General features: G+C 36.2%; 1 protein-coding gene across 1 annotated transcript; it reads left to right on the forward strand.

Moving 5' to 3' along the window:
* The first annotated feature begins 597 nt into the window (after positions 1-597).
* LOC145783986 (SPARC-related modular calcium-binding protein 1-like) lies at positions 598-14,433 on the forward strand. Its single transcript, XM_082595746.1, has 18 exons — positions 598-723; positions 1,334-1,493; positions 2,066-2,269; positions 5,333-5,350; positions 5,537-5,628; positions 6,263-6,334; positions 8,608-8,614; positions 8,765-8,803; positions 9,070-9,164; positions 9,925-9,996; positions 10,443-10,587; positions 10,903-10,989; positions 11,251-11,356; positions 11,871-11,938; positions 12,420-12,513; positions 12,902-13,134; positions 13,426-13,482; positions 14,025-14,433. Coding segments are annotated over exons 1-18 (1,677 nt in total). The 3' UTR covers positions 14,027-14,433.
* Positions 14,434-14,736: the final 303 nt, after the last annotated feature.

A 14,736-nucleotide genomic window follows, 5' to 3' on the forward strand; every position in this document is an offset into this window, starting at 1 on the left:
TACTGGCTACTTTTGTGTTTGCTGATTCTTCAGTCAGAGCAGGTGTCTATCGAAGGTGACCCTTGCCTTTAGCACACCAATGGCATTGATTGATTTAATTATAGCCTCTGAAAAAAAAAGGTTTTTGAGCTATTGAGATCGATTACCTCCTTTTAAAGCTAACAAATGCACAAATTCATAAAGACAGCTAATAAAGACTTACGTTTTGCTGTGAGGTATAGCAAATAAAATGTGTTTTAGTAACAAATTCAATTGAGAATGCTTTTTTGTTCAATTGTTGTACGAAGAATATTGAATGGGTAGCCTACAGTGTAGAACGTAGATTATACAGCTGTTTTATTGGAGTAATGCAAATAAACACAATAATGAAACTCAGTGTAAGTTTAATAACTTACGTTGATTGAACCTTTTCAAACAGAGAACCAGACAGTAACGGCAAGATTAAATCGAAAAACATCTGTGCGTCTGTAAAAACAGATCAAAGAACGGTTATTGAAAAAGCGCAGAAGGAAATTGAAGAGATGGTCATCATTAGCATCAGCTTATTTGCTTTGTAGGGTGCTTTATGGGAACAATATCAGAGGATCTACAACAATAATGGAAATATATTGTTTTTTATTAAGCACTTTGCTGCTGGATGGATTGATTACGTCATTTTTGACAAGTTCAACATTTGTCAAAGCCCAAAGAAATCCTTTAAAGTCAGGTCGAGACAGATTCCAGGTAAATTATGAGTTGAATAAATTGACATACATTTTAAAAGTTCATGATTTATATTCCGTTAAGTTAAAATACATGATGGTACTGTATGCAATATCTGGCATTTTACCTTGGTATGTACATTGTACAGTATCAGGCAGGCTATATTACATCTAGCAATTGTGATCAAACGTGCAAGAATATTATATTACACTTCAGTAGAGCAAGATTCTCTTGAATAATTTTTTTCCAAAGCAGGGGTGTGCGATAAAGCTGGCTTCAGGGTACTCTTAGAAGGCAGCATGTGCTGTTTAAAATTTGATAGTAAAACAGATCCCATGATGCTTGCCAGGCCAACACAGAAAATATGTTTCCAAATCAGTCAATTGCAAGTTGCGACCTTTTTTAATCCCCAACCAATTTTGAGCCCGCAATAATTGAAAGATTGTTTTTGAGCCGTGCAAGGCAATTGTAGGATAAGCTAACTAAGAACAAGACAAGATAACAGTAAAATATAGCCTAAGTTAGTCTTGAGCTTTCGGCGATAAAGTAGTTGAGAACCATTGTATTAAATGATACGTTAAATCGAGTAACAGCACCGTACGTTCTTCATTAAGTTATGTTTGTTTGTCAGCATTTCCTAGACGACAAACCGGAGTGCAATATTGTCTGCAAAAGGTCGAAAAGACGAAAGTTTTGCGGCAGTAATGGCAGAACATACGTTTCTGAATGTCATGTTCGCCGGGCTAAATGCCTTGATCCTATGCTGACGACAACAATAGGAAAATGTAAAGGTATGTTCTAGCCACTAAGCCAGCAACCATTTTTTACATTGATTCAACGTCCGCAGACGTTAAATTGCTGTCTGAGATACATTCTACTTGAGAGACTAACTTTTGTTGTTGTGTGTACAGACATTGTTCAGAGTCTTGTGAAATCTTGCAGCAAATTTGTACAGAATGAAGCAAGTTGAGTAGCCTACTTCGTTTCCACTCTCAGGTATTGAGAGAAATTATTGCTGCCCTTGTTCGCAATTACATATTTTGAACACTTCTCGAAGCAAAACACATTTTATTTAGTTTCGACGCAAAATTTGTTGTCTTCATTTTGTTTCGAATTATTTTTCTTGTGGAAACTCTGTTTCATTTTTACTGCAAAAATTTATTTTTTACAAACCTAATTTTTATGTATCAAGATTTTTTAAATGTTTTAACATCTATAGGTGACTTTGCGTCACGTTATTCGAAGAGTGGCCAATTGTTAGACTAAGTTTCCAAAACAAGAATGTTTTTAAAATATTTTCAAACAAAAGTACAAATTACTAATGATCCGCTTGTAATGTCTCTATCTCACATGCTCTTTGCAGAAGCAGCATGCTTGCAAGCACGCAATCATTTTTTGCGTAAAGCCCAAGTTCTCACGACCCACGTCCCAACGTGCACTGACGACGGACGTTACACGCCTCGCCAGTGCAACACTGACGTAGGTTACTGTTGGTGCGTGACGCCGGACGGCAAGATGGTGGCAGGTAGCGCAGTTGAAAACATGGAGCCATCATGCAACGCTGGAAGTAAGAACTGTTTTGTTTGACATTTTGAAAGAACTCCACGATTTTTGTTGAACTAATCAGATTGATGTTCGAGGCTTCAACATTTAGATAAGTGGTCTGAAAGTGTGAGTGTAAATCTTCCTCTCCATGTTCAGACGAGTCACTAAACGCCACGTTAAGACGGAGCCTTGTGCTCTCCGTTGATATAGTTAAAAAAAAAAGCAAATCAGCCTCTTTGCATTGATTCCACATCTGAACCAATGTAAAGCTAACTGTGTGTTTCCTTACTGTGGTTTTTTGGTCAATTCTAATTGTACAATAAAAGAAAACTTAAGTTTTGTTGTTGTTGTTGAATTCGGTCTTGGTTCAAACAATTTAACACTTCTATAGTCGAAACAAAAAGTGTTGAATTTTGTGCTTTAGAAACTGAGAAAAATGATGTTAAACTCGTACAGTGCAATACCATGGCCATGGCAATACTTAGGCGTAACAGATAGCAATGCTTGTAGACTCACAATACAGTATGAGTATAGCCTACAATGGCACACATGTTTGCTACGCTTTGGCAATTAAGATGAACGTCACATCTGGGCTTCCACACCTTGATGATTAAACTAATGTATTGTTAGAAAAGTTGTTTTATTTAGCCTTGACATTGTAACACAGGTGCCACGTTTCCACATTTACTTATACTTAAAATATAGCCTACATTAGTTGCTAGGGCTAGTAGCCAACACAGGTAAAAGTCTTTTAAAATTCTATTGATTTTTCTTTCTGTTAGATTCATCATCTGATAAATGTTAGCGTGCTAGTTATCCTAAAACTAGAACATTACAATCAATTTCACATATAATTAAGATCACGGGTTTTTTAAACTCGAAAAATCCCACTTTGGTACCGGTAGGATTAATATCGACATACGCTTAATTTCGACATCATTGCGTTTTAGTGTGGATAATAGAGTTAATGAGCTTACGAAAGATCTTTAGAACTACATTATCCCGTCACAAGCATGATACTGAATTGAAAACACTTGTATCAACACAAAAGTCGACGCCTACATTATATTACATGTGGCAATTTGTTAAAAATAATAATTTCAAATTTAACTGCCATCAGCTGTTATTTGAAACTTAATGAGCCTGCTGTTCTTCATTTTTTAGTTCAGGGTAGTTGTTGCAATATTGAGACTGTTTTTGTCCGCATTTAACGGTTCCAATCGACTCGTTGCACCTGTCCTAACAGCTTGTATTAGTTTGTCTCAAATGATCTAAAATCTAATTTTTTTATTGAGGTCACATTTGCCTAAATTTTCCATGCTTATCAATCGATATTCCAGTATTGGTAACGTTGAAAGAATTAACATGATTTGTTGTTAGAACAAGCAATCGTGTATCGGCCGAAAGTTTTCAAAGCAACGTTTTGAAGAAGACTTAACTACATCTGGTTGCAATTAAACTAGTGGCGCCTGGCGAAATTGATAAAGGTTGAACATTTAAAAAAATAAATCCGATGAAACAGTAACATGTAAGCAGAAATTAATCTTTGCTGAATAAACGCACGGTGGCCGCTTTATTGGTGTGGGTGGGGAACACAATAGAGTAGGCTAGATTTTTAAGTTGGGCGTTGTAGGATTACCAGAAGTTCGTGCCAGGAGAGGTACACTTAAGTCACTTGTCTTACCACGTTGTTAACGCATCGTGGACGCCAAACACAAACGGAATGGGAGACCAATTTTTACGTTTTTTTGTCAAAGCGGTGGCTCGACGCTTCTCCTCATCTGTTAGCTGCCACCTGCATTTAAAAAATGCCACAAAGTGACAGCTCTGCACTGCCGACCTGTGTGCAGCGCCACATCGGTATGCTGCATGAAAAACTGTAACCTGAACATAACATAGGCTACTTTCAGGGGCGTAGTCAGGGGGGAAAAGGGGCAATTACCAATCCGGAAATATTTTGAATAAACATTTTACCTTTTGTTACAGCATTATTTGACAAGTTTTACTATGGATTTAGGCTAAAAGTACTCTTAGAATGCGCAATTCTAAGGTATTTTTTCAAGTTTTTCTGGAGGTCTAACCCCTTACGTGCTTCCCTTTCGCTGACTCGTTGCCGGCTCACTAACAATTGCAACAATATTTATTTGCCCTCCCCCCGAAATCTTTTGCTGGCTATGCCCCTGGCTACTTTATTCACATCCTTATACTTCAATGAGAGATCTACCCATAACATTGTACACAGGTTTAGGCTAGTTTGTGTTGCATTTGCGATTGCGCCTGTTAAAACAAATGCAAATATTTTATTAATATAAATTATAACAGTTTTTTTTTTTTTTCTATATTCTTAGATCATAAACTAAAATGGTAGCCTACTATTTTTATTGGAGATGTGGTGCTGTGATTGAGAGTTTCTGGTTACACATAAAACAAAAACTGCACAGTACTTCTGACCAGCTCAAACTCAACGATTATGTTTTTTCCTGTTTGTAGATTTAATAAACCATTGTATTTTATTCAGATGTAGTTAAATTGCATGTTCTTCCCGAAGAGGATATCTTGTGATGTCGAAAACGTTCGATATTTAAATTGTTGCGTTAGTTTTGTGTTTCTGTAAATGTAATAAACTTGAATATGTTAAACTTGGTCACGTTGCTCGGCTTCGTGCGCCTATGGTTCAATTTAAATTAAAGATAAAAACCGATCACCTCTAGCCAAAGTGTAACAAATTGGGTGGATGCAGTTGCTGAAGGAATGGTTGTCGAGACTAGTATACTACTCTCGTTATGCCAAAGGTAGAAAATACGAGTCCACCTTTAGGTTGATATAATGAGATTTAGTGGAGAGAGTAAAAAAAAACTAAAAAATGCATTTTTTCTCTGTATTCCGATGCCACAAGACCAAATATCCCCTCCCTTGTATTTTCTACTGACTACTGTGTCATGACTATGAGCAAAAAATTGTATCGTGACACTGCTTCAAATCACAGGACAATCACTATCTTCAAAAATAAGCGTTTTTTGTACGTATTTTCATTTGCGACCAGGAGCAATCTCTAATTCACTCAACCTTTAAAATTTATTTTCAGATGTCCGCCGTTCGACAGGTGAGTCAACTAGAATATTTTGTTTTGGACGTTATTCTCTATTGGTTTGATTCCGTAGTGTGTGATATTAAAAACCGCAGTAGCTTATTCAAAAAAATTCGGACTAAATACTATGTACAGTAGAGTAAACATTAATGAAAATTATTTGAAAATGTTATGACTGAATTTGGAAATTTTATATTTCAGAAAGTTGCCCATCCGAAAAAAGAAGAGCTCTGTTTTCCAGAATCAGAAGCAGAACTGTAAGAGAGTTCAGAAAAGCCACTCCGTTGGCTGAAGTAAGTTATCCTTCATTATTGCTACAAAGTCGTTTAAAAGTCTGGGACTAAAGCTGTATTTTTTATCACCACCGAGAGGTTGATGCTAGGAAGTAAGTCTCTGTAACTCCTGACTTAAAAAGTCTCAATGCTCTTCTTTTGAATACTTCAAGATTTCTGAAATCTATACTCCAGAAACAGTTACAATTTGTGCAACCAAATTTGGAGATTTTATTTCAAATTTAGATTGCAATTAAATTCAGTTATTTGCATAGACTATAGAGCCATAGACGAACCAAATGGATATTTGAATAATTCCTTTTATTTGTTTGCCGCATGCATTTGTAAGTCCCATATCATTGCCTGTTGTTATCATTGCCATACCATTGCCATATCATTGCCATTGCCATCATCTGATTAAATTCATAAACACTAATAAACAACTACTTTTGCCAAGTCGATTGCGCGTAATCAGTGTTTGAATAACATTTCCAACTGTGTTGTATAAATTCATTTCTCATATCGTCACAAAAGCTTTAAAACGTTAGCCTATTTTTGCACTCATCATAGGGAAGTACTGTTTAAATGCTATATGTTGGTTTACAACGGCAGTTCGTGAATTCCGTGGATAATTAATTGCCAAGTTGTTTATCAGGTACCTTCTTCGAGCAATGAACTCCTCCGCCTTGCATTGACGTGGAAATTTTCAGCACTCAACAGGGACATGGTAAGTGCTCTTTTTTGTCGTACGAGGCTTATTTCAAGTAGTTTACGTTTTAGATACGTTGCGAGAAAGCAAAGGAAGAAAATCTTCGTGCTCACTTTCAAGCATGTCATCACGTATCTATTCTAATTACTATTTCATAATTCTTTACTATAACCTGCTTTTTATCTACCCTCTTTCCTTTTTAACATGGAAAGCATCGTCTGCCACTAACAAAATTTAAACATTAGACCAATTTTATATCATATTTATTTGACTAGGGTTCGTTGGAAACTAAAACAAAAATGACTTAGTGTGTCGATTTGCGGTTAGCCATAAATTGCACGTTGGTCGTATCGCTTAGTGATATAGTTGTTTATCACAGAAGACTTGTGACCACCCGCAGTCAAACACACGCATGTTGACAGTGTCTGGCATTTGTGCTTGTATCTCTGTGAGGGTAATCCTTCAGTTTTAGAAGCTTGATCTTTTGTTTACCTCCAGCTATTTTGTTGCTGATAAAACACGTTATATTATGTCAATTTACGTTTTTTTACATTGAACCAAACGTTTATTCCTGTTTCTCACATGCTATTTTCGTTTTACAGAAGTTGTGAGCAATTATTTTGTACCAAATGATCTTGCTTATAGCAGGTTTAAGACAAAATAATCAGTTCTTCAAACACTTTGAATAATGAGTGCAGTTCTCGATTCTGACTCATGCTTTATTCCAAACGCTTTTCAAATTACCTGTTATTTACGCAAAGTGGTGATTTTCTAGAACATGGCTAATGAGCATGTACAGACTAAATGTTAACGTTGATAGCTTGCTTTATTATCGCCGCCATTTACTGATTAAGTAATACCATCGTTCTCTAATTGATACCGTATTTATTTCTTACAATTTGATACGTAACTTTCTAATTCTTATTTTTAATAACTGTTTGCCATAACTCCTATCCTCATCGTTTTTCTCTTTACATGTTTTCAAGCAGCAAAGGCGATATTTCGAAATTTAAAGTTGGCCTGCACCAAATATTTGTCATGTTCAGTGAAAATGTGGTTCCTTCTGAACAAATGTTTATTTGTCAGACAAATAATAGAGATTTAGTTCATGGGTGTTGATTTGCAAACACTAGAGACAATTGTTTGCATAGTGTGAACTAGTCTTGGCCTACTTTGTCTAAATTTCAAATCTAGTTTCGTCTCAAATTTGAAATAAACAATCTGTGCTTGAAGGTTGGTTTCAAAATTTTTAAGCACAGAATCTACGCGGGGAAACAGCTAACGTTTGAAAGCTTGTATGTTTTTCAGGATGGTCATTTAAATTCCATCGAAGTTCGTACTTTGTTGAAAAGGATGCACGCAAGGGAATGCGAAGCTTCTTTTATGGAAGCTTGCAGTGCCGAAGCAAACGAGCAAATTGCCAGCACAGAATGGATAAGTTGTTTGCTTTCTCGTGAGTGGTCTTTTCACACTAGTTGAATACCTCAGTATTTAAGAATTTTCCTAGTAGACTACTATTGATAATAATTTTATAACAAGGGGGTGTGTGTGGCGGTAATGTTAGAGGGAGTCCAATGATTCCCATATTTTTTTGTTTCATTTTGACCATGAATGGTCACCATTTTTCAATGGCACAAGTTAAATTTCGAAACCGAGAGAGAAATGCTGCACTCTATCGTATACCGCAAACCATGTAGCAGCACGCAATGGATGGTGCAGTTGGTTGATGATGTGATCTGCGATTTGTTCCACCCTTTCAACCCAGCCAGAAAATCAATCGTTTTTACATTGATTGAACATCCGCAGACAGATTTGCTGACTGGAAAACTCAACTTATCAGGCGCTAACTATTCTTATTTGTTGCTGGGATTATAAGAGTTCTTCATAAAATTTAATAATCAAGTAATTTGTTGCCCAGGAAAGCTAAGTAAAATGTGAGCTCTTTGTATTTCCCTATTTGCATTTATGCCTTGTATTTGATAACCTGGATTTCATGCAACTGAAGTATGACTAACATGTTATTTTAGCTGTGACAATGACATCGACAAATCTTATGGTTTCGACAACGACTACGCAACCAAATGTCATAAGTAAGTTGTTTTTACAAATTGCGGTTGTCTTCTAATGACATGATTTGTATGAACTAAGCAATAACAATAGGTTTTTGTGCTTGTATATCTTTTTTTTCTTTTGTTTCCTGTTTCGTGGTTTAAAAGAAAACATTGAGGCCGCAAAACATGTTTGTTTTCACATTTGCTATATATTTTCACACATGTACTGAATCACCCCAGTCTGAAGGTAATTCATAAAATGAGCACAGCTGTAAGTTTATAGGCTTGCTTAATTAACATTTCTATTGATAAAAAATGTACATTTTCTAGTTATTGTATCTTTGATACCATTTAGGTTTGAATTATATTTAACTTATCATTTGTAGCATTTTTTCAGGTGTTGGTCATAGAACAATAATTGGCATATCTCCAACATGTAAGTTATTTTTACTAATATAATCTTGACTGTAAATAATTGTGTCGTTGTATCAGTAGAAGACAACATAAAGTGTGACACTTAGATACAGAAAAAGTAAATTTTGGCTAACGCTAAGTCCTGCTGTGATTATAAACTTAAAACAATGTCTTCGGCTAAAACTGTTTTCTTTGGCTAATGTATAGAATAGGCTGTATGATTTCATATCCTAAAGATGACCAGTTAAACAAATGAAAAGGGACTTTGATCATGGTATTTATTGTCAGCCAACTGTCTCGAAGAGAGCAAGCTTTCGCTGTTTGAAGAAATTAGAAGCTTAATTGTCGGCGAGCATGTGCGAAGTGACAGTGAAGTATCAAATGTAAGTGTCCTACTATAGTACAATAATTTTTTTAATCAATCTAAGTATTTTTAGTAATAATAGCCTAATTCATTTTTTATGTGTTTTAAATCAGACTGTTTAGTTAGAAAATATCTGGTAGGATCTATGCATTACGTAATCACTATTGTTGTCGAGTAGCTTCATATTTCGCAAAATGTTTACAATTAAATTGCAAAGTTTGGTTTATCTGCAACACTTGCGTGCATATTTCTCCATCACTAATAATTCACTATGGTATAAGTGGTGGTTTGAAATAGGTTAGTCGTCTATGGCTAGGGTAGATATTGGGGCCTCAAAAGGGAAATAGCCTAGGGCCTTTCTTCCTCTAAATTAGGCACTGTTGCTAGTGTACATATTTTTGAACGGCTTCAATGGCATGACAATAAAGCCGCAGCATGAGATCGCGTTCAGAAATTACATCGAACCCAGCCCTGTTCAGAGGAGAGCGTTAGTTCATGACCCCCCTTCAGCAATTTATTGTGGGAACCTTTATCCTCGGACTGACGGACTCAGAAAACTTTTTTGCAAGCGTAACCCTGGAAGTTTTGTATAATTCACATGTAAATGCTTTCAGCTCGGTTTTTGAATTTGACAGAGAAAAGTTTTCGCTTGTTGTTGCATTGTCTGAATTATTCCAATTAAAGGCTTTTTTTGTGATTTAACATTGTGTAGGTTTAATATCAGTAGTAATAATACTATTACTATGTTACTGTATTATAGTAATCACTTTGAACTTTAGGAAACAGTTGCAGATGAGGAAAGAGACATAACTTCAATACTGCAGCAATTTTCTCAGCTGGACCGAAACAGGGTGAGATACCATAACCTCAATTTAAACGTTTAACCAACAATTTGTGCCGTTTGCTTTGAATTTTTTGTTCAAAATTCTGGGAAGTAATATTTAGTTTTTGTTTTATTGACGACCTATAAAAGTTCATTGTGAGAACGGTAACGTTTTTCTTCCATAAAACTGATTTCATATGAAACAATATGCTAAAATACACTTTTTATAAGATGTCAACCTTTAACCAGTTACACTATAAGGTACAATTATGTAGGCTACTGTGTAATTCAGTATATTTATTTTTATTGGTGGCGAACTTCGGCTCCTTATGGCACATTGTACTTGCTTTCGCAAGACTACTGATTTTATGAATGTGATTTGAAGTTTGACTTTAGCAATCTAAATCTACCGTTGTTAATGTATTTTGAGTTACAACACCTCTTTGAAAAGTTTGATTTTTGCATTGTCGGCAGAATAGAAAAATTTCACCCAAAGAAATAAAGAGCTTTCGCCGACAATTTCGTAACCACAATTTTAAGGATTGTTTTTTCGATGTTTGCGATTCGAATAAAGACGAATCCTTGACAGAACTGGAATGGACTACTTGCTTCACAGAAAGTAAATAAAGTTATCTCATTAAATAGTTTATTTATTTTTATCATTTTTTTTTAATTGCAAATTTGCTACGAAGGCCCATCTGTCATGTCAAAAACTTAAAACCACTCTTGTTTTAAAGCACAATATAAAATCGCTCGCTTTCCAGTCATGCGATCCTGGTTCTACTCCAGGCTTAAGCTGGTTGTTGAAAAACACTGTTCACCTCTACCACCGGTGTAACAAATTGAGTGGACGTTGTCGCTGAAGAAAAAGATCGAAAAAAACTCGATAGTGCCGAAATGAATTTTATTAATTTATGTTTGCAAATCACTTTAGACAAACGAAACACTTGCATTGGTGAAAGGATTAAAGCTCTGAAGCTTCAGCGTACGCAAGAGGGCGTGTACGTTCCTGAGTGCGAGAGTAAGTTTATTTAGGAAAATGCTTTAGTTGGAATAACTGATATACCTGCAAAATTTTGTAATGTTAAAGCTATACCACTAAAAAAACAAAAATGACTAACTTATAGTTTTAATTACAGTAGTGTTAACTGCTTTAACTTTGTTGTTATCCATCGCTAATGTTGTAATCTTTCACATCGAATACTTTAACCGTGCACGGATCACAGTATGACGTAGTTTTAAACTCAACTATTTTTCTAATAATCACCCGCTCTTCGTGCAGTTGAAGATCTTCGACTTTACGCTTCCGTGCAATGCCATGTGGGAACAGGCTACTGCTGGTGCGCTATCTCGAAAACTGGGCGTCCGATCCCAGGGACATCCGTTCAGTAAGAAATGGCCTACCCAGCAAAACTTTACTTTGTTATTAGTTGGACAGTATTTGTTTGCTCAACCAGTTAGTTTATGGGCTAAGATTTTTTTTTATTTGGCATCTACGCCGGAGCAAGCACAACTCTGGTTAATTTACAAAATATGACACAAATTTCATTCTATTTTAGGATATGAAAAACAAAACTAATGTAATTTTGTTTACCGGCTTTCTAAGGTATCAAATGTATGGAGGAGAGCAGCTTACAAGGGCAGCAGCCTATTCCGGCAAACAAAGTGTGGCTGGGCTCCTTTTTATATTTTGAGTTAAAAGTATGGTTTTATCGCAAATAAAGTGGGTCTTTTTACCCTCCTCGGCGGTTGCCCTTAGTAGCCTACAAACCTGATGTGACGTCACTTCTGCTGAATAAAAGTTGCATAATAATTTGAAATAGGCTTATTTTTATTTTAGTAAACTTTTAATTTTATTACATATCATATGATAAATTTTAATACTTACAATGATCTTGGCAGTGGTAGACCTGTGTGCACTGAAGTTCGTATTGCTCCGGAGACTGCGTCACCAGCCGTTTCTTTACCTGGTAAGAATAACTGTTTCTATTTTTCTGTAAACTAAGGGCCACTGTTCTATCATCTTGTTTGGTACAGAACGCAGGGTCAAGAAATTTGACAAGTTTTTTAGGGTTGTGTATTACTACAATATCACACTGCTCTTGACACGCAAGCAATTAGGCTACAATGAGGAAAGAAACAATGTTTACAACGAACCTCACATACAGTATCATCTCGCCTTGTAAACATTTTACCTGTTTGATTTATTTATGTAGGCTTACTATAACAATCTACCAGTTTTAAATATTTAGTGAGGTTCATAAGTTATTTTTTGACCTTTATGGGTCAAACAGACCCTATATGACGACCTATAGATTGCCCAATCTAATCTAGCGACCAATCATAGGCCGCTATGAATGGCTTTATCATTACGATTGCATAAACGCAATGCTTTTTTTTGTATTAAAATGTTTCGCGTATAGGCCTAATCATGTTTTATATTTTTACAAGGTTGTTCAAAGCCCAAAATTTTTATGGACTCATTGAGAAGTGCATTGGTAAAGGAAAGGATTCGCCAAACAAGCATGCAATCTCTCCGTGGCATGTGAGTAACATTTATCCTTAACTTAATAAACTGTGCAACTGCAGTAACAGCTTTTATGTAGCCTACGTTGAGGTAAAAGGGTACCTTTGTTGCAAACTAGTCCACTATGTTGGATACAGCACTGTATGTAGGCTTATACAGACCCATCGAGAGGCTTTATTGCGCCCGGTACCAATGCCATTTCCAGCCTCCCCCCCCAAAAAAAAAAAATTAATTAACAAACAAGACAACGCATAACAAATTCACTCAATATTCGCGACGTTTTCTTCACCTTCCTGAGCCCCTACATTGTTTCCGGGCCCGGGTTCAAAAGTAGGCTAGGCTATCCCTTGGACTCCCCTGTCATTGTCAACGCTACTGACTACATAAATAATATCATCTATTGCAGTATGAAAGAAACAGAAGGATTTACAGAGGAAGTGGGAATTTGGTTTTTCGAGCAGCTGGACACGAATCGTGATAAGCAACTAAGCAATCGGGAAGCCAGAGTTTTCAAAAAGAAGTTACGTCACAAAGCTTCCCCAAAGCGCTGTTTGCGCAGATTTATGCGTTTCTGTGATGACAACAAAAATAAGAAAGTCTCTGAAGTGGAATTCTCTGCCTGCCTACAGCTTGCCAATGGTCAGCACAATGGTAGAACAATTCGATTAAAAGTGTAGGCCCACTTTCACTTTACATAGATGTAAAAAATGGTGCTAAAGTCAGCAGCAAAAAAGCTGGTAGGCTACGTTGCTTTTCAAATTGATACAAACACGAAAAGGAACATATAATGACTTAGATTACATTTAGGATACGGTTGAAATGTCTGAGACATCAGCGTTAACGACAAGCAGCGTAGGCCTAAATAAACTACAAAACAAAGAATTGATTTAATTTTAAATTCATCAAATCAACTTGTCTCTTTATTTCTAGATATTTCTATGGATGCACTGGCCCATTCAAACAGATTGCCAATTTTAGAGGCTAAATGTAAGTTATCGTGCTTTTTATAAATATTTCTCAAGTAGCCTACTGCCTGCAGAAAGTCCCGAGCAGAAACTTCAAAGTTATTTTAAACATTTGTATACCAATACCCAGTAATAATCATCATTTGATCTATTAGGCTAAAAGCAATGGCTAATGATATTAATACCACAAGAGTGCTCAACTGCTCTATGCCAAGCGCAATGCTAATGTAGCCTACACTTACGAGAAAACTGCACGATCAAGCAGTGTCGGTTCCACTCTCAAAGTGTGATGAGATTGTGTGATGATTGAGCAATGGATGGACTGTTATTGCATTCAGCGGTAGGCTACGTAATGGATTGAGCTTCTACAAGTAGGATATACGAAATTGCCAGAAATAACGTTTCAGAGGCTTTCTCAATTCAAAGATGAAAATTCAAGCCAATCAATCAAGTGGTCATGCTGCCGGTCAGTTGGCTAGCCTATATATTTTTAAAACCACAAAAAATGTTTTACCGTAGGCTAGGTCACACATGGCCAACACCCCTTGTTTTGCTACCGTTTAGAAATCTTCGATTTGGAGTTGAGCGTCCAAGTAGATTTCAGCAAAGATTGCGTTGTTCGTGGTGTCATAACGAGTGGAGCGAAAAGTTTGATCGTTGGTTCCAGATCATATAGAAGATCCAAGTTTAAAGACTGTTATTTATTGTGCCTAATTCTGTCTATTAAATCTGCTTGTAGGCTATAGACGGATATTACACTTTGTTCAATTTTTATGTGGACTCGGTAGTGTAGCCATGCCTACATGTAGGCTATCTATACCAACAAACAGTCAACAGACCTGTGGCAAGACCTGATTCCAAAATATTGGTGTGTGTCTGTGTGTGATGATTAGTTCCACCTTGTTAGAGTTTGACGCAGTTTGCAAAAGTTTTAAACAGATTAAACGATTTTTGTGGTATGTTCAGTGATTGATTTAATAAAATTTGAACTCTATAGCTTTTTTGTTATTTTACACCATTCCAATAATGGCCTAAAAGTTCAAAATAAGAAACAACGCCATCTTTTCTTGACCGATATCGAGAAGTTGAAGAACCCAAAGTAGCCTATGGAGTTATTATTGACCGAAGTGAGATGCGGCCGTCGAACGTTCCACCATCAGTAGGCTAATGAGGACTTGTGCCAAAAGTTACCTTATAACTTTCAACTCATAACATTTTCAAACAAATTCTGCAGTTTTGAGGCAAAATGAATTAGTCTGTATTAGGAAGCAAAAAG

Source organism: Aplidium turbinatum, chromosome 15, assembly GCF_918807975.1.
Source record: "Aplidium turbinatum chromosome 15, kaAplTurb1.1, whole genome shotgun sequence".
Classification (NCBI taxonomy): domain Eukaryota; kingdom Metazoa; phylum Chordata; class Ascidiacea; order Aplousobranchia; family Polyclinidae; genus Aplidium; species Aplidium turbinatum.

Excerpts from the sequence above, each read along its gene's own strand:
- LOC145783986 (XM_082595746.1), top strand. The coding sequence starts at position 598 with ATGGAAATATATTGTTTTTTATTAAGCACTTTGCTGCTGGATGGATTG. Across the intron at positions 724-1,333 it reads CAGGTCGAGACAGATTCCAG|CATTTCCTAGACGACAAACC; the intron begins GTAAATTATGAG and ends TTTGTTTGTCAG. Across the intron at positions 9,997-10,442 it reads CTCAGCTGGACCGAAACAGG|AATAGAAAAATTTCACCCAA; the intron begins GTGAGATACCAT and ends CATTGTCGGCAG.